At 43.6% G+C, this 26,903-nt stretch overlaps 2 protein-coding genes across 2 annotated transcripts; one reads left to right on the plus strand and one right to left on the minus strand.

Annotated features, from left to right (window-relative positions):
* The first annotated feature begins 1,896 nt into the window (after nucleotides 1-1,896).
* On the plus strand, nucleotides 1,897-10,432 carry LOC118401415 (myeloid-derived growth factor-like). Its single transcript, XM_035798897.2, has 6 exons — nucleotides 1,897-2,114; nucleotides 2,724-2,774; nucleotides 3,017-3,078; nucleotides 3,433-3,514; nucleotides 9,189-9,261; nucleotides 9,502-10,432. Exons 1-6 carry the CDS (start codon nucleotides 1,974-1,976, stop codon nucleotides 9,579-9,581), a joined length of 489 nt encoding a protein of 162 aa, XP_035654790.1. The 5' UTR covers nucleotides 1,897-1,973; the 3' UTR covers nucleotides 9,582-10,432.
* Nucleotides 8,663-26,672, minus strand: LOC118401413 (uncharacterized). Its single transcript, XM_035798896.2, has 3 exons — nucleotides 25,169-26,672; nucleotides 14,285-15,173; nucleotides 8,663-8,963 (listed from the first exon to the last, which is right to left on the minus strand). The coding sequence occupies exons 1-2, from the start codon at nucleotides 26,174-26,176 to the stop codon at nucleotides 14,403-14,405; spliced, it is 1,779 nt and encodes a 592-aa protein (XP_035654789.1). The 5' UTR covers nucleotides 26,177-26,672; the 3' UTR covers nucleotides 8,663-8,963; nucleotides 14,285-14,402.
* Nucleotides 26,673-26,903: the final 231 nt, after the last annotated feature.

Raw genomic sequence — 26,903 nt, forward strand, 5'->3', positions numbered from 1 at the left:
AGCAGAGAAATTTCACGGCTACAGTGTCAGCCAGGAATCAGGCCAGATAACTGCTGAGATCAGCAGCAGGACTGATCCATCCTTCACATACTTTACTGTACACAGCCATCCCAGAGCAGACCAGACCTGGGGGAGACATTGGTCAAACATACAGTAGTGGTTACTATACTGTCTATGTACAGACAACATCCTCAAAGATAAATAATCAATAATTGGGCTTGGGCTAAATGGGTATACAGTACCTATATGATAGGCTTGGGCTTTCAATAGGCTATTACTCATATCAGTAAGAATATAAACATAAAAGAATTGCACCTTTTTGTAGAATATCTAGAAAACATGGAACATTGGGAACTCATGGTATTTTTAAATGTAATAAATGTTTCTTATTTATTTCTTTAGAGTTAAACAGCTGAGTGTCTAATGCTTCAAAAAGAGAGTGTTTACTTGGGCAGAACAAGGGATTCTATTGGTTAAACCCATTTGCACATCAATATAGTTTAACAAGTAGCCTGTTAGAAATAGAAAAATGTGCACTTATTAATGTCCCTGTGCAAATACCAAAGAGTCAATATGCCATCAGGGTTATTTATAGTCATTTTTACCGTGGTAAAATCCTGTTATTCTATTATTTTTGGGCAGGGAAGAGGAGATGGGTGGGGAGACCAGCAGGATGGGGCTGGGGGTGGTGGGGAATTCTTCAAACTGAACTGAAACTAATGATCCTGTTATTTTTTGTTTATATACAGTCCTAAATACTAGTGTTGTTCCACATTTATAGCATACAAATGAGTGTCTGCCAAGAAGTCTCCCATCTGTCTAATACGCTCAATGAAGAGGGCCATAGAGTCAGGTGAGTGCTGCCCTTGTGTCTTGCTCATTCTCCTGCTCTCTCTCAGACATAGCAGGGTAGTGCTGAAGTGAAGACACGCAGGTTTGTTATTGAGCTTGGACAGGAATACACTTGTTTAGAAATACCCTAATTGTTAGCTTTTGGAAGCAATAAGAAAGTGTGACTGTTCTTCTACACACTTAAGCAGTGTGCATTGTATTCTTGCCATTCATTCTGTCACATCCTATGGCCCTCGCCATACGTCATCACCACATGACTCATGGACAAAGATCACAGTGAAGTATCCCTGAATTAGCAGTGCAGTTTCAGCCAGTGCATGTGAGGAACCTGAAACGGGCTGGCCTTCTAGAGTGGAGGGAGAGGGGCTTGTAGGGGTGAGTGTATGAAAGTCTCAGACAAGACTTAAATAAACAGAGACGCTGGCCAGTGCAGATCCAGAAATACATACAGTCAACTGCTATACCACTGTTATTTCCTATTACTATAGAACCAGGGCAGATGGGTTCATAATGTTGAATAGTCTACTTTCACAATATTGGTTTTAACATTTTCTTTACATTAACACTTTAAAATATTTTTATATTAAAAGTGGTAGAATTCTTGCAAAGACTGTTGAACTATTCATAATTGACCTGTGGACTGTGTTTTGGGTTTCTCGATGACTTGTAAACATTCAAATACAATAATATTTTATCTCAATGAGATCAAATAACAAACAATCAAGTAAAATAGAGGATAAATAACCATACACAAAAATATTTAAACGTGTGGGTTCTCCTGTAGATGAACTTCAGAACAATCAATTTAGTCACCAGTGCTAGATGAGACAAGAAAACAGCCTCAGTATTTTTAGAAAATGGCGCCCTCCTGTGGTGAAAATGAACTATCGCAGAGGGATACTGATTGGAGATTTAGATTTCTGCAGGGTGAAAAAGAACAATAAATTAAACTGTTTAACCACATATGTGTTTGTATTTGAAAACATCAGGAAGTTTCGCGTATTTGAGAGCAAAAACGTGTTTTTCACTAATTCCCTCATCACTTGAATTATTTTGAGTTCCCTGTGACGACACTCGGCAGAGCACTCGCATGAGTTATCGGTCAGTAGCAGCAGACCAAAATGGCGCAAAATAACTTTGCATTTATTGCTTTGTTGGTTGTAACGTCAACAGTTATATTGGCTAGTGCTGATGAACTAACGAAAACTGTGGAATTCAACGTAAAACCCGGCGGAATGGTGCATACGTTCTCTGAGAAAATGGTAAGCAATATAGCTAGCCACAACATCCAGCCAACAAACAGTATTGTACTACTAGACAGCTAGTGAAGTCGTGTATGTTGCATTGTAAGGTTGTAAGTGGCACAAATATGCCGAGTAACGTTATAGTTCCCTGCAAACTATCTTGCTGTTTGTTCACATATGGTAGCTAATTCAAATAACAACCAAGAACATAATGGCACCGCTCACAAATTGAAACTCTATGTAGATAAAACATGTTTTCTTAAGTCTCTGGTCGTCGCATGATGATGAAGAAACGACCTCTGATATGTTGACACGTCAGTACCGGAGTACCACAAGGAGGCTATTCATTGGTCTAGAATATATCTACATTTTCCGACAGAGACGCAGTCCATGTTGTCTTTATGTTAAATCACAAATATTGAAAATAAAGTGCCCCGTTGTTTTACAAATGGCAGATGTTTGAAATAATAATGAGCTATAAATTGTTTGACTCCCAAACACCCGATTTGACTTCCAAACACTTAGGCCTACAAATAAATAATGTGTTTTGTCTTTTAATGATCATTCCAGTCTCAATTTAATCGTCAAGAAAAATGTGCAGACTACTAATTCCTCCTACTTTCACAGAGAGAATATGAATGTTCATTCACGTATGCATCACAAGGGGGAACCAACGAGGTAGGTTGTATCCTGATCTAAGTTTCAACCTAATAAATAGGACACTTCATTCTCGTCTAGAGTAGAAACATATGCTACCTGCAGTAAACTGATTCATAGGTTTTAGTGTGCAGTTTAAAAGTACATTCCAAAGTAGATTAACAGAAAGTACATTTTAACCTGTGCCATGCTACTCACATACCTAAAGAATACATAATCAACATAATAATATAACATGTTTTCATGTTATGTTGTTTTAACAGCAATGGCTGATGAGTGTGGGCCTGAGCGACGACGACAGTCTGTTCTCCTGCTCTTTGTGGAGGTAAATTGTAATCCCTGGTGTGAGGTCACACTGAACAATCAAAGTTAGGCTGCAGAGATTTCCATGTACACCGAATGACTTATTCATTCAACTGTCACTTGGTGGTCATTCACCTGAGATATCTCAGGTCAATCAGTTCCAGTTTTTCATCTTGGCTTTGCCTAGTGAATAACTAACAGTAGAGTCAACAATTGTGCTTTATCTTGGCCATGTCACAGTTGTAAATGAGGACTTGTTCTCAACTGGCCTACCTAGTTAAATAAAGGTGAAATAAAACAATCTAATAAAAACATCAGTGGTGATTTAATCCCTATCTTCATTTGTGTTGATTTCTCTCTTCCTCTTTATTAATAGACCCCAAGGGAAGTCCTACCTGTTTTTCACACAGTTCAAGGCTGAGCTGAAAGGAGCAAAGATTGAGTATGCCAGTGCATATGTAAGTATCCACCATAAACAGATGGGTCATGTCATTTGCTCTCCTATCAGCATTTCTACATAATAATGCATTGGAGCACAATCTTTGCGAACATGTTTTTGTGGTGTAAAGTAGATAAGGTATATGTCCAATGTCAGCATATTGTCGCAGCAGCATTGATCTGTCTTCTCCGCTGGTCTCCTGGTTCAAGTACGCTTCTGTCTGTCTCAGTGATAATGATGTAGAACTGCATATCCTAATGGAAACATGTCTTCTACATTGACTGTATGTACCTACCTACACATTTTTACACTTCGGTCTGTTTTTATCCTGATTTACTGGCAAGCTACAGTTGAAGACGGAAGTTTACATACACTTAGGTTGGAGTCATTAAAACTCGTTTTTCAACCATTCCACACATTTCTTGATAACAAACTATAGTTTTGGCAAGTCGGTTAGGACATCTACTTTGTGCATGACACAAGTCATTTTTCCAACAATTGTTTACAGACAGATTATTTCACTTATAATTCACTGTATCACAATTCCGGTGGGTCAGAGGTTTACATACACTAAGTTGACTGTGCCTTTAAACAGCGTGGAAAATTCCAGAAAAGTATGTCATGGCTTTAGAAGCTTCTGATAGGATAATTTACACAATTTGAGTCAATTGGGGGTGTACCTGTGGATGTATTTCAAGGCCTACCTTCAAACTCAGTTCCTCTTTGCTTGACATCATGGGAAAATCAAAAGAAATTAGACAAGACCTCAATTTTTTTTTTTTAGACCTCCACAAGTCTGTTTCATCCTTGGGAACAATTTCCAAAAGGCCTGAAAGTACCACGTTCATCTTTACAAACAATGGTACGCAAGTATAAACACCATGGGACCACGCAGCCGTCACACGGCTCTTGAAGGAGACGCGTTCTCTCTCCTAGAGATTAACGTACTTTGGTGCAAAAAGTGCAAATAAATCCCAGAATAACAGCAAAGGACCTTGTGAAGATGCTGGAGGAAACAGGTACAAAATGTTCTATATCCACAGTTAAACAATTCCTATATCGACATAACCTGAAAGGCCGCTCAGTAAGGAAGAAGCCAGTGCTCCAAAACCGCCATAAAAAAGCCAGACTACGGTTTGCAACTGCACATGGGACAAAGATCGTACTTTTTGGAGAAATGTCCTCTGGTCTGATGAAAGAAAAATAGAAATGTTTGGCTATAATGACCATCGTTATGTTTGGAGGAAAAAGGGGGAAGCTTGCAAGCCGAAGAACACCTTCCCAACGGTGAAGCACAGGGGATGGCGGCAGCATCATGTTGTGGGGGTGCTTTGCTGCAGGAGGGACTGGTTCACTTCACAAAATAGATGGCATCATGAGGAAAGAAAATTCTGTGGATATATTGAAGCAACATCTGAAGACATCAGTCAGGAAATTAAAGCTTGGTCGCAAATGGGCTTCCAAACTAACAATGACCCCAAGCATACTTCCAAAGTTGTGGCAAAATGGCTTAAGGACAACAAAGTCAAGGTATTGGAGTGGCCATCACAAAGCCCTGACCTCAATCCCATAGAACATTTTTGGGCAGAACTGAAAAAGCGTGTGTGAGCAAGGAGGCCTACAAACCTGACTCAGTTACACCAGCTTTGTCAGAAGAAATGGGCCCAAATTCACCCAACTTATTGTGGGAAGCTTGTGGAAGGCTACCCAAAACGTTTGACCCAAGTTAAACAATTTAAAGGCAATGCTACCAAATACTAATTGAGTGTATGTAAACTTCTGACCCACTGGGACTGTGATGAAATAAATAAAAGCTGAAATAAATAATTCTCTCTGCTATTATTCTGACATTTCACATTCTTAAAATAAAGTGGTGATCCTACCTGACCTAAAGACAGGGAATTTTTACTAGGATTAAATGTCAGCAATTGTGAAAAACTGAGTTTAAATGTATTTTGTGTGTGTAAACTTCCGACTTCAACTGTAAATCAAAGCTAATATAGGGCTTTATATGGGTAGAGATGATACAATAGATTGTCATGGCAACACACAGTACCAGTCAAAAGTTTGGACACAGCTACTCATTCAAAGGTTTTTCTTCATTTGAATTATTTTCTACATTGTAGAATAATAGTGAATATATTAAAACTATGAAATAACACATCTGGAATCATGTAGAAACAAAAGTGTTAAACAAATCAAAATCTATTTTATATTCTTTGAAGCAGCCACCCCTTGCCTTGATGACAGCTTTGCACACTCTTGGCATTCTGTCAACCAGCTTCACCTGGAATGCTTTTCCATTTGTCTTGAAGGAGTTCCCACATAGGCTGAGCACTTGTTGGCTGCTTTTCCTTCACTCTGTGGTCCAACTCATCCCGAACCATCTCAATTGGGTTGAGGTTGGGTGATTGTGGAGGCCAGGTCATCTGATGCAGCACTCCATCGCTCTCCTTCGTGTTCAAATAGCCCTTACATAGCCTGGAGTTGTGTTGGGTCATTGTCCTGTTTAAAAACAAATGATAGTCCCACTAAGCGCAAACCAGATGGGATGGCGTATCGCCATGCTGGGTAAGTGTGCCTTGAATTCTAAATACTGTGGGGCAAAAAAGTATTTAGTCATCCACCAATTGTGCAAGTTCTCCCACTTAAAAAAGATGAGAGAGGCCTGTAATTTTCATCATAGGTACACTTCAACTATGACAGACAAAATTAGATAAAAAAACCCAGAAAATCACATTGTAGGATTTTTAATGAATATATTTGCAAATTATGGTGGAAAATAAGTATTTGGTCACCTACAAACAAGCAAGATTTCTGGCTCTCACAGACCTGTAACTTCTTCTTTAAGATGCTCCTCTGTCCTCCACTCGTTACCTGTATTAATTACACATGTTTGAATTTGTTATCAGTATAAAAGACACCTGTCCACAACCTCAAACAGTCACACTCCAAACTCCACTATGGCCAAGACCCAAAGAGCTGTCAAAGGACACCAGAAACAAAATTGTAGACCTGCACCAGGCTGGGAAGACTGAATCTGCAATAGGTAAGCAGCTTGGTTTGAAGAAATCAACTGTGGGAGCAATTATTAGGAAATGGAAGACATACAAGACCACTGATAATCTCCCTGGATCTGGGGCTCCACGCAAGATCTCACCCCGTGGGGTCAAAATGAACACAAGAACGGTGAACAAAAATCCCAGAACCACACGGGGGGACCTAGTGAATGACCTGCAGAGAGCTGGGAACAAAGTAACAAAGCCTACCATCAGTAACACACTACGCCGCCAGGGACTCAAATCCTGCAGTGCCAGACGTGTCCCTCTGCTTAAGCCAGTACATGTCCAGGCCCGTCTGAAGTTTGCTAGAGAGCATTTGGATGATCCAGAAGAAGATTGGGAGAATGTCATATGGTCAGATGAAACCAAAATATAACTTTTTGGTAAAAACTCAACTCGTCGTGTTTGGAGGACAAAGAATGTTGAGTTGCATCCAAAGAACACCATACCTCCTGTGAAGCATGTGGGTGGAAACATCATGCTTTGGGACTGTTTTTCTGCAAAGGGACCAGGACGATTGATCTGTGTAAAGGAAAGAATGAATGGGGCCATGTATCGTGAGATTTTGAGTGAAAACCTCTTTCCATCAGCAAGGGCATTAAAGATTAAATGTGGCTGGGTCTTTCAGCATGACAATGATCCCAAACACACCGTCCGGGCAATGAAGGAGTGGCTTCGTAAGAAGCATTTCAAGGTCCTGGAGTGGCCTAGCCAGTCTCCAGATCTCAACCCCATAGAAAATCTTTGGAGGGAGTTGAAAGTCCGTGTTGCCCAGCAACAGCCCCAAAACATCACTGCTCTAGAGGAGATCTCTATGGAGGAATGGGCCAAAATACCAGCAACAGTGTGTGAAAACCTTGTGAAGACTTACAGAAAACGTTTTACCTCTGTCATTGCCAAAAAAGTATTGAGATAAACTTTTATTGACCAAATACTTATTTTCCACCATAATTAGCAAATAAATTCATTAAAAATCCTACAATGTCATTTTCTGGATTTTTTTCATAGTTGAAGTGTACCTACGATGAAAATTACAGGCCTCTCTCATCTTTTTAAGTGGGAGAACTTGCACAATTGGTGGCTGACTAAGTACTTTTTTGCCACACTGTATATCACAGACAGTGTCACTAGCAAAGCACCCCCACACCATCAGACCTCCTCCATGCTTCACGGTGGGACCCACACATGCGGTGATAATCCGTCACCTACTCTGCGTCTCACAACGATACAGCGGTTGGATCCAAAAATCTCAAATTTGGACTCATCCGACCAAAAGAGAGATTTCCACCAGTCGAATGTCCATTGCTCATGTTTCTTGGCCCAAGCAAGTCTTATTCTTATTGGTGTCCTTTAGTAGTGGTTTCTTTGCAGCAATTCAACCATGAAAGCCTGATTCACGCAGTCTCCTCTGAACAGTTGATGTAGAGATGTTTCTGTTACATGAACTCTTTTCGGTCCTCAAAGTTTCATTTACCAAAATTTACTTTCAAATTTAAAGGGCTATTCTGATATCCCAGCTGTTCTTGCCATAATACTTGGTCTTTTTGTCACAACACAACTATTTAGTTCAAACGCAGTAAGAAGGAAAGAAATTCCACAAATTAACTTAACAAGGGACACGTGTTAATTGAAATGCATTCCAGGTGACTACCTCATGAAGCTGGTTGAGAGAATGCCAAGAGTGCACACAAGCTGTCAAGGCAAAGGGTGGCTACTTTGAAGAATCTCAAATATAAAATATATTTTTATTTGTTTAACACTGTTTTGGTTACTACATGATTCCATATGTGTTATTTCATAGTTTTAATGTCTTCACTATTATTGTAGAATGTAGAAAATAGTCAAAATAAAGAAAAACCTTGAATGAGTAGATGTGCCCAAACTTTTGACTGGTACTGTAGGTATTTGAGAGAACATTATATTGCAGTCAGAGAGTACATTGTTACCCATGTTGCATTCAGATCTAACCATGTATTCTTCTCCCAAGTGAATGCTGCTGTGTTCAGAGTACAAAGAACTCTCAGACTAGTGTCACACCACATGTAAGTTGCACACAGTTCTAAGGCAGTGGTTCCTAAACCGGTCTGTGCTGTGTCTGTCCCACCATAAGTTTTTTATATCTCCCTCTGATCTACTATGTAAACTAGACTGATGTTTGTAGTCATGACGCAGTTTATTGCCACATCTTCACACAAATCAATGGCAACCCACCAGTGTTTACCAAAACACCATACAGGGAAACACTGTTCTGAGGAGTCTGTCAGGCAAGGAGGCTTTGTACATCGCCACACATACACTGCTCTCCCACAGGCCTCTTGACCATCCTCCCTCGCAAGGACAAAGCCTCAGACAGATGCTGTCGTCAGAACAGAACCGTTCAACCTCTCCTCCTGACGGCACTGTCCCCTGTGAAAAGAGAGAAAAAAACAACACTCACTAAACATTGGGATAAAAATAACCAGCACTCCTGAGAAGCAGAACATCTCCTCGACCTTGTCACTCCACTATAACTCTCCTTGCCTCTGTCGTGATGAGTTTCTCTCTTTTCCATTCACACTTTCATCCCCTTGTTTGTTATCCCTTTTCTCATCAATCCCCTGCTCCCAACTCTCCCCGTCATCGTCTCCACAGTCCCAGACTGTGGCGGGAGGACAGAGGGATGTGACTTTGAAGGAAGATGAATTCACTGTGGGGGATTCTACAGGTGAGATGACTAGTCTGCTTACTACTGAGCTCCATTCCCATATGTCTGTCACAACAGATCAAAACTATTCTTGTTTTTTACCTATTTGTCTGGAATGAAGTGTTTGCGACAAAAGTAGATAGCATTGATGATGAATCTCTGGTATGCCACTGTCTACTACTGAATGTTGTTTTTTCATTGAATATTGTACTTGTGTTATGATGTTGTAGTAACTCGTTTCCTCTCCCATCACCCTTCCAGTGACCCACAAAGATGGAAAGTTCCGCGCTGAGCTCTCCAAACTGACTATTATTGGCCGGACACGACGCGATGAGCTTTGATTGGCTGGAAATCCGAATGACTGTTGTAATATCATCAAATGGTGACATCCAGGCGTGCTCTCAAGGCAGGCCATTGTGCTCTAATGTCGACAACAGTGGCAATTGAAGGACGGTATTCAAGCACGAAGGACGATACAGTAATGAGTGACAGCCTTAGACCTTGGTGGTCTACAAATATGCTGTTGAATAAATCTATTGTTTTTTATTTGGAGTATTATGGTTTTACATGGAAAATTCATTATGTTCCATACTGTATGAGAATGCATATTGGGATGTCTGATCTTAACAGGTGTAGAGAGATATAGGTTCAGAGGATTTATTGGTCTTATGCTAAGCCAGGGAAATGTGAGAAATCATTTGTCTTCATCGTGCGCACGTTAAGATATATACATTTTTCCAATCTGCTTATTCTCTAAGCAAGTGAATGGTTAGTACAGATAATGTAGAGCATGGAGCCCCAGTTTCTATGTTCTTTTGATCTAGATAGAGCACCTGATTCAACCAACCAATCATCATTCAATGCAGTTGATTTAGTTTTTCTCCCTCCTCTCTCACTCCTACCAACAGTCTTAATGAAGCTAGGTGGAGCTTTAGAACAGATGCTTATTTGGCCTACCAGGATTAGAGACATATTGCCTTGATGTAGAGGATAGTTAGCTTGCCAGCACATACCAGGTTCATCCCTGTCTGTCTAGAGGAGGCCCTCACTCAGCGTTGATAGTGGAGTCCCTTGGCTCCCAAAAGGAAATACCACCTGGCACTTGTTTTTTTTATATTTTATTTTCTACTCCTTGGATTTCTAAATCACAATGTGCAACTGATGCTCCAATAAAAGTCATATTGTCTGGGAATGTGAAATGTGTGTTCTCATTTGTTTTGACACAGCTAAGATTTCACACTGCTGTCCATGCTCAGGTTTGATGGTTTTCAGCTTGGATGACTTTCAGAGTTCTGTGTGCTGATCTCATGCTCTTTTTTTATATTATTAGGACACACATTTTCAGTCCAGCAGATTCCAACATTATTACATTCCATATGAAAATGTAGTTATAACACAAAGAGGAAATTTGATGTGCATAATGTTTTTGGAGCGTTTGCAAACAATGTAAAAAAAATAATGATAAAACCGTTGAGTTAATAAAGCCGAATACAAACATGGTCTCTTTTTTGATTTCTTGAGTAAGGCAGCTCCAAAATCCAGGTGTTTCAGCCAAGCTCAGTGCTCTCTGTGGTGGTGGGGCATTCAGCGGAAAACAAACTCCCCTTTTCAGGATCCTGTCTTTCAAAGATAATTTGTAAAAATCCAAATAACTTCACAGATCTTCATTGTAAAGGGTTTAAACACTGTTTCCCATGCTTGTTCAATGAACCATAAGCAATTAATGGACATGCACCTTTGGAACGGTCGTTAAGACACTAACAGCTTACAGACGGCAGGCAATTAGGGTCACAGTTATGAAAACTTAGGACCGAAAGAGGTATTTCTACTGACTGAAAAACACCAAAGAAAGATGCCCAGGGTGTGTGAACCTGCCTTAGGCATGCTACAAGGAGGCATGAGGTCTGCAGATGTGGCCAGGGCAATAAATTGCAATGTCCTTACTGTGAGACTAAGACAGCGCTACAGGGAGACAGGACAGACAGCTGATCGTCCTCGCAGTGGCAGACCACATGTAACAACACCTGCACAGGATCGGTGCATTCAAACATCACACCTACGGGACAGGATGGCAACAACTGCCCGAGTTACACCAGGAACGCACAATCCCTCCATCAGTGCTGACTGTCTGCAATAGGCTGAGAGAGGCTGGACTGAGGGCTTGTAGGCCTGTTGTAAGGCAGGTCCTCACCAGACATCACTGGCAACAACGTTGCCTATGGGCACAAACCCACTGTCGCTGGACCAGACAGGACTGGCAAAAAGTGCTCCTCACTGACTAGCCGCAGTTTTGTCTCACCAGGGGTGTTGGTTTGATTCGCGCTTATCGTTGAAGGAATGAGCGTTACACCGAGGCCTGTACTCTGGAGTGGGATCGAGGTGGAGGGTCCATCATGGTCTGGGTCGGTGCGTCACAGCATCATCGGACTGAGCTTGTTGTCATTGCAGGCAATCTTAACGCTGTGCATTAGAGGGAAGACATCCTCCTCCCTCATGTGGTACCCTTGCAGGCTCATCCTGACAAGACCCTCCAGCATGACAATGCCACCAGCCATACTGCTCATTCTGTGCGTGATTTCCTGCAAGTCAGGAATGTCAGTGCTCTGCCATGGCCAGCGAAGAGTCCTAATCTCAATCCCATTGAGCACGTCTGGGACCTGTTGGATCAGAGGGTGAGGGCTAGAGCCATTGCAACCAGGAAATGTCTGGGAACTTGCAGGTGCCTTGGTGGAAGAGTGGGGTAACATCTCACAGCAAGAACTGGCAAATCTGGTGCAGTCCATGAGGAGATGTACTGCAGTACTTAATGCAGCTCGTGGCCACACCAGATACTGACTGTTACTTTTGATTTTGCCCCCCCCCCCCCTTTGTTCAGGGACACATTATTCCATTTCTGTTAGTCACATGTCTGTGGAACTTGTTCAGTTTATGTCTCAGTTGTTGAATCTTGTTATGTTCATACAAATATTTACACATGTTAGGTTTGCTAAAAATTAACACAGTTGACAGTGAGAGGACGTTTCTTTTTTTGCTGAGTTTACGTAGCGTAGGGGTTGGTAATGTTCTCTAGTTGCGCCGTGATTGGCTCAGTGTTCTGTCACTCATGGGGACACTACGTCACCACCAAGTCTAAGGGTAAAGCTAAAAAATTCAAGCCCCTTGTGTGCTACCATAGAGTTACATTAGAAGAGCCCATCCAAGAAGGCTCAAGGTCATTGGCCAGCAGATAAAATTATGTCAAATCATGTTATATCTACAGTACCTTTGATTTGACTGATCATGTCAACATACTTTCAAAATCTTAGCTCGCAGTCATCATCCTGAATCAAGTTGACAATCTACTGACAAATCTTTTTTTAATCCTTGTCATATGAAGGGAAATAATGAAGAGAATTTATAGATAAAACATATCGGTGCTCATCAACCATCAACCATTGGACATCAACATTACACAACAAGTCGGAAGTTGCAAATTCAACAATGAGTGGTTTGGAAGGAATCAGTAGCTAACTGCAAGCATTGCAAAGCAATCACTAGCCTGCTATTCAGTGGAGTGACTGTGTGGTCCCAAGTCTGAGTTTCAGGGTCTCTTATCCAAGCTTAAAATTATAAACATTCAACATTGGCCATGCTGTCAATGAAGCATGATTTGTGCTGCGCTCAAAACAACTTAACTTGGACTGAGAAATCTGACTTCAATGAGTTCAAGACAACTGGGAACTCGGGGAAAGGCCCTTTCCTGTTTCAGCATGACACTACCCCCATGCACAAAGCGAGGTCAATACAGAAATTGTTTGTCAATATCGGTGTGGAAGAACTTAACTGGTCTGCACAGAGCCCTGACCACAACCCCATCGAACACCTTTGGGATGAATTGGAACGCCGACTGCGAGCCAGGCCTAATCGCCCAACATCAGTGCCCGACCTCACTAATGCTCTTGTGGCTGAATGGAAGCAAGCCCCTGCAGCAATGTTCCAACATCTAGTGGAAAGCCTTTCCATAAGAGTGGAGGCTGTTGTAGCAGCAAAGGGGGGACCAACTTCATATTAATGCCCATGATTTTGGAATGACATGTTCGACGAACAGGTGTCCACATACTTTTGTTCATGTTGTGTATCTGTGACCAACAGATGCATATCTGTATTCCCAGTAATGTGAAATCCATAGATGAGGGCCTAATGAATTAATTTCAATCGACTGAATTCCTTATATGAACTGTAACTCAGTAAAATCTTTGAAATTGTTGCATGTTGCAGTTATATTTTTGTTCAGTTTATGAACAGGTCGTTACTATTGGCCATCTGTTACTACTATAACTGTTGACTTTAACTTCCCATCAGAAAACATAGCCAACTTTGTCTAAAAAATTGTATTGGAAGGTATTCCTAAAATCCCTAAATTTCCAGTACAAATGTATCTGCTGAAGTACATGTCAAGTCCACAAGATGGCATCAAATTAACTAAAAATACAAATGATCTACAACATGCAATAAATAGCACGTTACAACCACTGTGATACAGGCAGATTGATTCTGAACTATGGGCACCATGATACGACCCGATGAGTGCATCATCATTTCTCTCTTTTGAATGCTCTCGGCCAGTTTGGACTGCGTTCCCCCATCTCTCTCTCTCTCTTCCTCTGTATTTCCTGATTGACATTTACAGGGACCAGATGGAGCTTGTGGATGAGGAGGGTTAGCTTACGAATCACCACCAAGGGCCCTTTGAAGGGTAGGACTAATGGCCAGCTGCCCCACTGTCTCTGTCCCCCTCTCCCCTATCTCCCCCAGACACACTTCCAAGCACTGGGTGACCAAGTCAGCCAAGAGACATGGTACGCCAAAGAGATGCTCTCACTTCCTATTTGGTTGTGTCATCATTCTGCTAAGTGGGCATCTGCATCGGGCCCTAGTAGTTACAAGTGCCCGAGCCAGGTGTTGCTGTCTCTTATCCTGTCTCTTATCCTTGGTCAGAGCCAAGCCAGAAAGGTGGAAAGGGTGTCAGGACAAATGCAACAGAACTCTGCTGACATATACCTACCCCGAGACACCTCTCATCACCTTGGAAACGTGGGCTCTGCTTAAGTTGGCGAGCCTTAAATCACCCTCTGCTCCCTCAGCTCTGTGGTAGTTGCTGCATTAATCCAACCACCTCCCTCTCACACCGTGGTCGAGAGCAGTCTTCTCTTCACAGGATACGGGGGAGCCTTCTTGGGGTCCTTGCCTTTACTTGCCCCCCGATCAAAGTGCCCATCGTGCGGGTAAGGAGGCGGCTTGCAGCCCTTGGGCCCTGGAACTCTCCCTGGGCCGTGTGGGACTGTCTGGCCCTGCGTTAGCCCCAGCGATCTAGCAGATGTTGTCCTCACTCCCTCCACCATGGTCTGGGTCTTACGGGCTCTGGGTGGGCTGACAGGGAGAGGTGACCTCATGGGTGACCCTGTTTGGGTTTCTAAGGTGACAGAAGGACCGAGAGCAGAGGGGTGAGGAGGGGAACTTATTTCATGGGGGGGAAGTCCAAGGATGTGAAAAAGAGCAGAGTTAGAGGCATGGTTGAGGGGGTAATGTAAACTCTTGCTCTTGACTGAGGGATCATGGGTGTTGGGGTGAGGTGGGTTGGTACTGATGGGGGACAGACCAGAGGTGGGAGGGCGAACAGGGCTACTCCTGTGAGGCCTGGGAGCAAGTTGGTGGGGAAGGTGGACCGGGCTGGAGGCAGGGTTGTGACACTGGGGTGAGTTAGTCCTGATGAGGGAGGACAGAGCTGCGTCCCCCTGCCTTGCCTCCTCACCCCCTGGGCCTCTGGGCCTCTGATGGCTACTGTCCATCGCGACTCCACTGGAGGTGGAGCTACTGTCGCTGGGCAGGCTGGGGCTGGCTTCCCCTTCACTCAGGTCAATGGACGAGGTCAGCAGCTCAATCTGCTGCACCACCTGTGAAAGAGATTAAGATACACGTCAGAGATGGGGCTGGAAAGATGCGAGAAAATGAGATGGAGAACATGTTTGATCTGCCTCAGCCTTTGCTGTGTGTGGTCGTACTGTTGCAAGGCAAATTGTTTTTCTCACTTAACTACTCAAGTTCTCTGGTGTCTTCCTTCAGGTCCCTGACCACCTGGTCCAGTAAGAGATTTTCCTTGCACAACACTAGATGAGCAGCATCGCTGGATGTTACTCCATACATTTATTTAACGTTCTACTATCATTTGCAATACCTCTTGCTCTCGGACTGCACTTATGCGGAACTTTCCCCCTGGCATGGCAGGAGTGCCATATACAGTACTGCAATGCAACAAGATAATGTGAGAGGGGCCGATTTACATGTCACTTTTATGGGATGAGAATATGAGCCAGGGCTCAGGCGTTTCCATAAATGGATTAAAAGCATGGTTCCAGCTGCTCCTCTGTCAGCATCTGGTGGTGGAAGGACTGGAGAGGAGAGGGTACCGCTGCTGAGCATCACTTTAAAACATTGCATACATTAGGTAAATGGAGCATAGCAGGGTCGTTCCACGAAAAGAGCGCCTGTTAGCGTACCTTTGATATTTTAAGCAGAAATTGTGCACCAATAGAAATGGTGCCCTTTAATATAGACCACATGGTCAATTTAATACATCAGATTTTTTTTAAATGAATTAAGTCTTGCTAAAGTGCCTGCCTCTGTTCGCCCCTTCTAAGAAGATTTTAACCCACTGAACCCTAAAACGTTTTCACCATCATTGTAAAGCCATAGTTATTTTGTTGATTTGACAAGGTCATTTCTGAAGATTATTATTTATTTCATGTGATTAGTGATTAATAAAATAAAATACAAAAAACTCCCTGTTACGTGAACTGAACTTTTGCTTTAATATTTATTTCAAAATAAACATTGGACATTTAATAGTCAAATCATAGTGTAAAAGCAGTGAGCTGGTTCTACTCTTTGTGGCCATTGTTTGGTGTTTTGATGATGGGAAACTGAACACATTAACCCTGTTACCAATAGATAGACAGGCTAGAAATGTTTCAACAATTTCATTTTGTAAAGTTTGCATTCAATTACCCCTCCCTGTTGCACAAAGCAAGCTTCCATAGGGATTTATGACTAATTTAAGAGGAAATCGTCAACCCTGTAACTTTATTTGGAACTGAATTTTTGTATTTAATTAACTTCTTGAGATGGGAAACTTGTGTTTCATCAAGTTTAACATGTGCTCGTTATAACAGAATGTTAAAATGAGATGGGGGAAAATGGACGAAGTTACACTACCCAGAAGGTTTTCTCATTTGATGGAACCATAGAGAATGATAGAGGCCTCTACTAGCCAAAAGCCTGTATTAGCATGGGCAGCACAATTGAGGACTTTCACCATTTTGAAATAGTCAAGTGGGTGGGACGTCCAATGGGTTAAGGAAGGATCATATGATTCCATCCGGGTCATCAGGAGGGATCAGCCAATGAATATACTCAAGAGAAGAAATTCCATAACTGCAGGTGGCAGTAAATCGGCAATATTGGCTTTATACCTGTTCAAACAACACATTACAAGTGGCAGAATGTATTCCTTTCAGTTTGTTTGCCAACAAAAGAGAATGGTGTTGGAATGTATAAAGGCTGTTTTACGGGCTCCTGACCAACTCTGCTATTTTGTATGTTTTTTTTGCGCTGATCGTAACTTTTTTATACATTATGTTCCCGCCATCATTTCCTATGACCAAAAATAACTTCTGTACATCAGAACAGCGATCACTAACCTCGATTTGGATGAAGATTTCTATTTCAATGAGTTGGCGGCAGAGGGCATACTGCTCACCCCGGACCAGGCCGTAATCCCGACACTCGGAAGAGAAATAGGTGACAATATAGAGGCTGATTTGCGGGGTACCCTGATGAAACTACGGACAAGTAAATAATCCACCTCTACCCTCTGTTCTATTGGCGAATGTATAATCACTGGAGAAGGTACTGGACAAGCTCCGTTCGAGACTATCCTATCAACGGAACCTGAAGAACTGTAAAGTTCAGTTTCTCGGAAACTTGGCTGAACAAGGACATGGATAATATTCTCTGGTTTTCTATGTATCGACAGGACAGAACGGTAGTGTAAGGTAAACTCAAGGGTGGTGGTGTGTCTCTTTGTTAGTTAGTAGTTGGTGCTCAATCTCTAATATTAGGTTTCAAGGTTCTGCTTGCCTGAGTTAGAACACCTCATGATAAGCTGTATACCATACTATTTACCAAATATTTACCATATTTTACGTAGCTGTTTATTTACCACCACAAACTGAGGCTGGCACTAAGACTGCACTCAACGAGCTGTATAAGGCCATAAGCAAACAATATAATGTTCATCCAGAGGTGGCGCTCCTGGTGGTCGGTGATTTTAATGCAGGAAAACTGAAATCTGTCTTACCTCATTTCTACTAGCATGTCACCAGTGCAATTAGAGACAAAATAACTCTAGATCACCTTTACTCCACACTCTGACGCTCGTTGGATATGCCAGTGTTGCAAACGGGTTACAAAGGGAAACTCCGCTGCAAGCTGCCCAGTGACGCGAGCCTACCAGACAAGTTAAATGCTTTCTATGCTCGCTTAGAGGCACACAACACTGTACCATGCGTAAGAGCACAAGCTGTTCCCGGATGACTGTGTGATCACGCTCTACGTAGCCGATATAAGAACTTTAAACAGGTTAACATTCACAAGGCCGCAGGGCCAAATGGATTACCAGGACGCATACTCAGATCATGCACCGACCAGCTGGCAAGTGTCTTCACTGATATTTTCAGCATCTCCCTAACCCAGTCTGTAATAAATACATGTTTCAAGCAGACCACCATAGTCCCTGTGCTAAAGAATGCCAAGGGAACCTGTCTAAATGACTATAACCCCTTAGCACTCACATCTGTAATCATGAAATTCTTTGAAAGGCTGGTCAAGGCTCACATCAACACCGTCATCCCAGACACCCTGGACCTACTCCAATTCGCATACCGCCTCAACAGATCCACAGATGATGCAATCTGTATGGCACCCCACACTGCCGTTTCCCACTTGAACAAAAGGAAGACCTACGTGAGAATGCTGTTCATTGACTACAGCTCAGCATTCAACACCATAATGCCCTACAAGCTCATCACTAAGAGTAAGACCCTAGAACTGAACACCTCCCTCTGTAACTGGATCCTGGACTTCCTGATGGGATTCCCCCAGGCGGTGAGGGTAGGCAACAACCCATCCGCCACACTGACACTCAACGCGGGGGCCACTCAGGGGTGCGTGCTTAGTCCCCTCCTGTACTCCCTGTTCACCCACGACCACATGGCTACGCATGACTCCAACCCCATTATTAAGTTTGCTGACAACACAACGGTGGTAGGCCTGATCACCGACGACGATGAGACAGCCTATAGGGAGGAGGTCAGAGACCTGGCAGTGTCGTGCCAGGACAACAACCATTCCCTCAAAAAGTCAAAGGAGCTGATCGTGGACTACAGGAAACGGATGGCCATGTACGCCCCCATCCACATCACTATGGATCTATCATGGTCCAAATACACCAACATGCTTGTGAAGAGGGCACAACAACGCCTCTTCCCCCTTAGTAGGCTGTAAAGATTTGGCATGGGCCCTCAGATCCTCAAAAAGTTATAAAGCTGCACCATTGAGAGCATCTTGACTAGCTACATCACTGCTTGGTATAGCAACTGATTCGTCATCCGACCGCAAGGCTTTACAGAGGATAGTGTGGGCAGCCCAGTACATCATTGTTGAGCTCCCTGTCATCTAGGACCTCTATACCAGGCGATGTCAGAGGAAAGCCATAAAAATTGTCACAGACTCCAGCCACCCAAGTCATAGACTGTTCTCTCTGCTATCACACGGCAACGCTACCGATGCACCAAGTCTGGAACCAACATGACCCTGAACAGCCTCTACCCTCAAGCTATAAGACTGCTAAATAGTTAGTTAAATAGTTCACCAAATAGCTACCTGGACTATCTGCATTGACCCTTTTTGCACTAACATTTTTGACTCATCACCTCCGTGCTCCTGCTGTTTACTATCTAGCACTTTATTCCTAGTTATACAGTGGGTATAGAAAGTCACCACACCTTTTCAAAATGTTCACCTTTTGTTGCCTTACAGCCTGAAATGAAAATACATTAAATTATACTTTTTCCAGCTTTATTTACACACAGTAACCCACAATATTAATTGGAAAAAAAGAATCCCCAAAACAGTCAAATGCCCTATTTGGATAAGTCAATCCCCCCTTAGAATTTAAATTGAAAACTTGCTGAGATATAACCAACCACAAATCAAGCTAATTGGCTTCCATCTGTGATCAGTTGTAGTGACTTTGATTAGTTCAGAATAAAAGCAGTTGTTCATAGAGGACTCCACTGCTTAGTAGTGCTATTCATAGCAAATAATCCATTATGGGCGGTACTTTCAAAAGATCTATGAGATCAAGTTGTGGAAAGCACAAGTCAGGGGATGGATATGAAAAGCTTTCAAAGGCTTTGTCTATCCCTCGGAGCACAGGTAAGACCATTATTACGAAGTGGAAGGCGTATGGCACCACCCAGACCCTGCATAGATCAGGCCATCCCTCCAAACTGGATGACCAGGCAAGGAGGAGACTGATCAGATGCTACCAAGAAGCCAGTGGTGACTTTGAAGGAGCTTCAGGCCTTTATGGCAAATATTGGTCAATGTGTGCATGTGACCACAATACCACAAGTGCTCCACAAATCTGGCCTCTATGGGAGGGTGGCAAGAAAAAAAACACTCCTCAAAAAAAAGGGAGATGAGACCAAATTAAACTTTTTGGCCTGAATGCAAAACAATATATCTGGCGAAAACCCAATACATCGTTCCACCCAAGGAACACCAAGTCTATAGTAAAGCACGGTGGTGGCAGTGGTAACGATGTGCTCTGAGAGTCGGGAAGCAAGTTCGGGGAGTATGTGTTTTAATAAATAAACACAACATAATACCAAATAAGAAACATGGGCAACGCACAGACATGACACAGAAACAATGGCGCCTGGGGAAGGAACCAAAGGAGTGACATGTAAAGGGCAGGTAATCAAGGAGGTGATGGAGCGCAGGTGCGCGTAACGATGTTGACAGGTGTGCTCCATAACGAGCAGCCTGGTGACCTAGAGGCCGGAGAGGGAGCACACGTGACAGCAGCATCCTGTTGAGGGGGTGTTTCTCTTCAGCAGGGAGCATTTGTCGGGATAGAAGGGAAAATGGACAGTGCAAAATACCGACAGATTTTTGAGAACATGCAGCCCTCTGCTAGGAAGTTAAAAATGGGAAGGTGGTTCACGTTTCAACATGACAATGACCCAAAGCACACCGCCGAAGTAATTGTACAGTGGCTGAAGGACAAGAAGGTGAATGTCCTTGAGTGGCCTAGTCAGAGCCCCGACCTAAATCCCATTGAGAATCTGTGGAATGACCTAAAGAGAGCGGTCACTATGTATTTTGACTGAGCTTGAACAATTCTGCAAGGAAGAATGGGCAACTATTGCACAGTCTAGGTGTGCAAAGTTAGTAGAGACATATTCAAAAAGACTTATGGCTGTAATTCAAGCAGAAGGTGGTTCCACCAAGTATTAACTCAGGGGGGTGTTCGCTTATCCAAATATGGTATTTTACTGTTTTAATTGTGGGTTAATTTTTCTCACTTGGATATTGTGGGTTACTGTTTGTAAATAAAAAGTCTGATTTTATGTGTTTTCATTTCAGCAACAAAAGGTGAACGTAGAATTACCTCGTACACCTGCACATCGACTTGGTACTGATGCTCCTTGTATATTATCGTTACTCATTATGTATCTATTACTACTTTTATAATTACATGTTTAACTTTTCAATTATTTCTCTATTTTCTTTCTCTCTGCATTGTTGGGAAGGGCTCGTAAGCATTTCACTGTTAGTCCTGTACCTGTTGTTTCGAAGCAAGTGACAAATTGCATTTGTCCAGCTGTTCCGTGGACAGAATATGCGAACTGATTGCCCCCCATCTATCTTCAGAGCTCGTGCTGTTAGGTGACCTAAACGGGGACATGCTTAATACCCCGGCCATCCAACAATCTAAGCTTGATGCTCTCAATCTCACACAAATGGTCATTGAATCTACCAGGTGCAACACCAAATCTGTAAACATCATCCTAACCAACCTGCCCTCCAAACACACCTCTGCTGAAAGCACCTTTAAAGAATAACCAGGATCTCAGCAATCACTGCCTCATTGCCTGCGTCTGTAATGGCTCCGCAGTCAAACAACCACCCCTCATCACTGTCAAACGCTCCCTAAAACACTTAAACGAGCAGACATTTCTAATCGACCTGGTCTGGGAATCCTAGAAGGATATTGACATTCCGTCAGTACAGGATGCCTGGTTATTCTTTAAAAGTGCCTTCCTCACCATCTTAAATAAGCATGCCCCTTTCAGAAAATGTAGAACCAGGAACAGATATAGCCCTTGGTTCACTCCAGACCTCACTGCCCTCGACCAGAACAAAAACATCCTGTGGCGTACTGCATTAGCATCGAATAGCCCCCGCGACATGCAACTTTTCAGGGAAGCTAGGAACCAATATACACAGGCAGTTAGGAAAGCAAAGGCTAGCTTTTTCAAACAAAAATGTGTATCCTGTAGCTCCTAACTCCAAAAAGTTCTGGGACACTGTAAAGTCCATGGAAAACAAGAGCACCTCCTCCCAGCTGCCCACTGCACTGAGGCTTGGAAACACTGTCACCACCGATAAATCCGCGATAATTCAGAATTTCAATAAGCATTTCTCTACAGCTGGCCATGCTTTCCACCTGGCTACCCTTACCCCGGTCAACAGCCCTGCACCCCTCACTGCAACTTGCCCAAGCCTCCCCATTTCTCCTTCACCCACATCCAGATAGCTGATGTTCTGAAAGAGCTGCAAAATCTGGACCCCTACAAATCAGCAGGGCTAGACAATCTGGACCCTCTCTTCCAAAAACTATCCGCCGAAATTGTTGCAACCCCTATTACTAGCTTGTTCAACCTCTATTTCATATCGTCTGAGATCCCCAAAGATTGGAAAGCTGCCACGGTCATCCCCCTCTTCAAAGGGGAGACACTCTAGACCCAAATTGCTACAGACCTACATCTATCCTACCCTGCCTTTCTAAGGTCTTCGAAAGCCAAATTAACAAACAGATCACTGACCATTTTTTAATCCCAACGTACCTTCTCTGCTATGCAATCTGGTTTCAGAGCTGGTCATGGGTGCACCTCAACCATGCTCAAGGTCCTAAACGATATCATAACTGCAATCGATGAGAGACATTAATGTGCAGCCGTATTCATCGACCTGGCCAAGGCTTTCGACTTAGTCAATCACCACATTCTTATTGGCAGACTCAACAGCCTTGGTTTCTCAAATTATTGCCTCGCCTGGTTCACCAACTACTTCTCTGATAGAGGTCAGTGTGTCAAATCAGAGGGCCTGTTGTCCGGACCTCTGGCAGTCTCTATGGGGGTGCCACATGGTTCAATTCTCAGGCCGACTCTCTTCTCTGTATACTTCAATGATGTCGCTCTTGCTGCTGGTGATTCACTGATCCACCTCTATGCAGATGACACCATTCTTTATACTTCTGGCCCTTCTTTGGACACTGTGTTAACTAACCTCCAGACGAGCTTCATTGCAAGTAATAAATGCAAGTAAAACTAAATGCATGCTCTTCAATCGAACACTGCCCGCACCTGCCCGCCCGTCCAGCATCACTACTCTGGACGGTTCTGACTTTGAATATGTAGACAACTACAAATACCCAGGCGTCTAGTCAGACTGTAAAGTCTCCTTCCAGACTTACATTAAGCATCTCCAATCCAAAATGAAATCTAGAATCGGCTTCCTATTCCGCAACAAAGCATCCTTCACTCATGCTGCCAAACATACCCTCGTAAAACTGACCATCCTACCGATCCTCGACTTCGGCAATGACATTTATAAATTAGGCTCCAACATCCTACTCAACAAATTGGATGTAGTCTATCACAGTGCCATCCATTTAGTCACCAAAGCCCCATATACTACCCACCACTGCGACCTGTACGCTCTCGTTGGCTGGCCCTCGCTTCATACTTGTCTCCACACCCACTGGCTCCAGGTCATCTACAAGTCTCTGCTAGGTAAAGCCCCGCCTTATCTCAGCTCACTGGTCACCATAGCAGCACCCACTCGTAGCACGCGCTCCAGCAGGTATATCTCTCTGGTCACCCCCAAAGCCAATTCCCCCTTTGGCCTCTTTTCCTTCCAGTTCTCTGCTGCCAATGACTGGAACGAACTGCAAAAATCACTGAAGCTGGAGACTCCTATCTCCCTCACTAGCTTTAAGCACCAGCTATCAGAGCAGCTCACAGATCACTGCACCTGTACATAGCCCATCTGTAAACAGCCCATCCAACTACCTCATCGACATACTGTCACATTCTGACCGTAGTTCCTTTGTTTTGTCTTTTGTTTTAGTATGGTCAGGACGTGAGTTGGGTGGGTTGTCTATGTTAGTTTTTCTATGATTTTCTATTTATGTGTTTGGCCTGGTATGGTTCTCAATCAGAGGCAGCTGTCAATCGTTGTCCCTGATTGAGAACCATATTTAGGTAGCCTGTTTTTTAATGTGTTTTGTGGGTGGTTGTTTTCAGTCTTTGTGTGTCTACACCAGACAGAACTGTTCCAGTTGTTTCTTTGTTATTCAGTGTTCAGTTTACTTTATTAAAAAGATGAACACGTACAACGCTGCGCATTGGTCCTCACCTTATTCCACCGACGACGGCCGATACACATACTGTATTTATTTATTTATCTTGCTCCTTTGCACCACAGAACATTTTCTTTTTCAAATCCATTTAAAAAAAAATATATTTCACCTTTATTTAACCAGGTAGGCTTGGTAATGTTTTTACATTCATCTTCTGCCCATCTACCATTCCAGTGTTTAATTGGTATATTGTAATTACTTCGCCATTGTGGCCTATTTATTGCCTTATCTCCCTCATCCTACCTCATTTGCACGCACTGTATATAGACTTTTTCTACTGTATTATTGACTGTATGTTTGTTTATCCATGTGTAACTCTGTGTTGTTTGTGTTGAACTGCTGTGCTTTATCTTGGCCAGGTCGCAGTTGTAAATGAGAACTTGTTCTCAACTAGCCTACCTGGTTAAATAAAGGTGAAATAAAATTTAAAAAAAATTGATTTGAAGAAGAAAATGTTATAGTTTAAAATGGAGATTTCCTCAATGGCTCGGCCCGTGCGCTCACAGACGTCATAATGGAAAAGATATAGGGATGCTTTCTCTATCATTCTCTATGGGTGGAACGGCCCAGAAAACACCTCTTCCTCCCTTCAAAAATGCTGTGAAATCTTCACTTCTATGCTGTTTCATAGATAAGACTGTCACACTGTGGTGGAGAGACGCTTTGCAAGCAGTATAACAGTGTATATCAATTCAGACGCCTTTTTAATGCATGTTCAAGTATCAAACGTATGAACTGGTATTATGCTCTTTCTGGGAAGTGCAAAAGTAGCACACTGTACAACTGCTCTTCACAGTCCCTTCAGGACCTGAAATAGCGTGATAATATGTTTATACAAATATCAAAAGAACATCAAAGAAAGGCTATATGACAATACCAGGATATAGCTCACCATCCCCTCCCAAAACACCTTTTTTCCCCAAGTATTTGACACTTATTGAGACAGTTTGGAATCAGAACAGTGGGATGCGGGGATTGAACCCCAGTCTCTGTTGTACATGTGACTTGTGCCGGGGAGTGTTACCACTACACCACAGCTCTGCATGAGAAACAGCTTTAAATCCCCCCATCAAAGATAGACCCTATCTGTAATTTATAGGCAAAAATAAACATCTTTACCTCCTTCATCTCCTGATGGATGTCCTTCAGGCCTCCTAGAACCTCCTCCAGGTTCTCCACCACTCTCCGGATCTGATCCCGGACCACCTTCCGGTGGCTCCTCTTCGACCCAGTCAGCCCTGGCCCTCTCCTGGAGCCATGGTGGCCGCTGGCAGGCCTGGTCTGGACATCCTCTGGGATGGGACAGGGCTTACTGGGGCTCTGCTGGGGTCGGAGAGTGGGACCTCCCATATTTCTCTGAGGAACCTCTGTAGAGAATATGACCTCATGCAGAGAGCTGGGTCCATTGTAACCCTCCACAGGTTTAGTCAAGTATTTCTGGTCTCTTCTGGTCTCTGGTCCGGCTACTGGTCTAGTCAAGTCTCTCTGGATGTTTCTGACTTTTTTTGGGGTGGAACTCAAGGTAGAACCGAAACTCTGGTGTCTGGGTAAGCCCTGTGTGGCTGTGGTTGAATCCACCCAGCTGGATTTATGAAGGTTTCTCTGGCAGGTCTGTCTGGGGTAACCCCAAAGCTGGTCCTCCAAACAAACAGGCACTTTACAGCCGTCTTGACCTTTAAACTGTGTTGGTGGAGAGGTGGCAGTAACGTAGTTCTTGACTGAGGGGTGTGGTAACGTCTGGCGGTGGTTCCAAACAAAGGAGCGTTCTGTGTAGTGGTTCCTGACAGATGCGCTGTGTCTCAGGCCTGGCTCTGGAGACGGGACCTGGCTCCACCTAGAAGGACTGCCAACTTGGCTTCTTAAATCTAGCTCCTCCAATCCCAGTCCATTCAAATGGGGACCCATCCTTTCCTTCCCATGTATATTGTTGATAACCTCTTGTGATTTAAAGCCTACCTCTTTGGCTCTGTTGGGATAGGTAAGGTTGGCATCAGTCCGCCTGCGCTGCCCATTGAGTCCCATGTCACTGTGATGGGCCCTGAATCTATTGTGGAGCCAGATGTTGAGATGAGGGTTGCTGTGCTGAAAGCCTCTGTGCTCCCCAGGCGCTCTGGTGTCTGAGAACATGACGGAAGCAGTCCAGCAGCCACAGAGGAAGACTCCTTAAAGAATTAGCTTTGTCCCTCCAGCTTCCCGCCCTTGACATTCACATGGAATGTTTTTCTCATTGACTTCTCCCTCTCCCGCTCTTTTCCTCTCTCTCGAAAACTTTCTTCCGCTTATTTCTCCTCAGACCCACACCCACCCGCTCCCCTTTCCTGTACAAGCCTGTTTCTGATTGTATCCCTTTGTTTTTTCTCTCTTTCTCTTCCCGGTCCTCCCCCCTCACTCTCCGTCTTAGCACGCTGTGATCCTTACTGCTTCCCCCTGTTGCCCTCTCTGCTGCTCATGGCCTCTCTGTCTTCCTCTCCCTGCGTCTCTGGCTCAGTGGCTGTGGCACGCTTCCTGTCTTCCCCCCTCTCTCTCTCTCTCTCTCTCTCTCTCTCTCACACTCATTCCCCCTGCCGCCCAGCACTGCGCTGTCTCCCTTTCTCACTCTTTATTCCTCCCACTCCTTCTCACTGCTGTACCTCCCTCTGTACCTTTCTCCCTCTTCCCCTCTCTCTCTCTCTCTCTGTATGTCTGTCTCTTTCTCTCCCATTTAACCCGCTTGTAGAGTGAGACTGGTGGAACTTCAATCAAGATTTTAGTTTTTTAATCCCTGGTAGACGCTGTGTCCCCACGTGAGCCTCCCCACTCCGCCTCTCATCTGATTACTCCTGTTCAGCTTGGGATACCAGAAGGGGCGAGAAGG

Source organism: Oncorhynchus keta, chromosome 22 (assembly GCF_023373465.1).
Source record: "Oncorhynchus keta strain PuntledgeMale-10-30-2019 chromosome 22, Oket_V2, whole genome shotgun sequence".
NCBI lineage: Eukaryota > Metazoa > Chordata > Actinopteri > Salmoniformes > Salmonidae > Oncorhynchus > Oncorhynchus keta.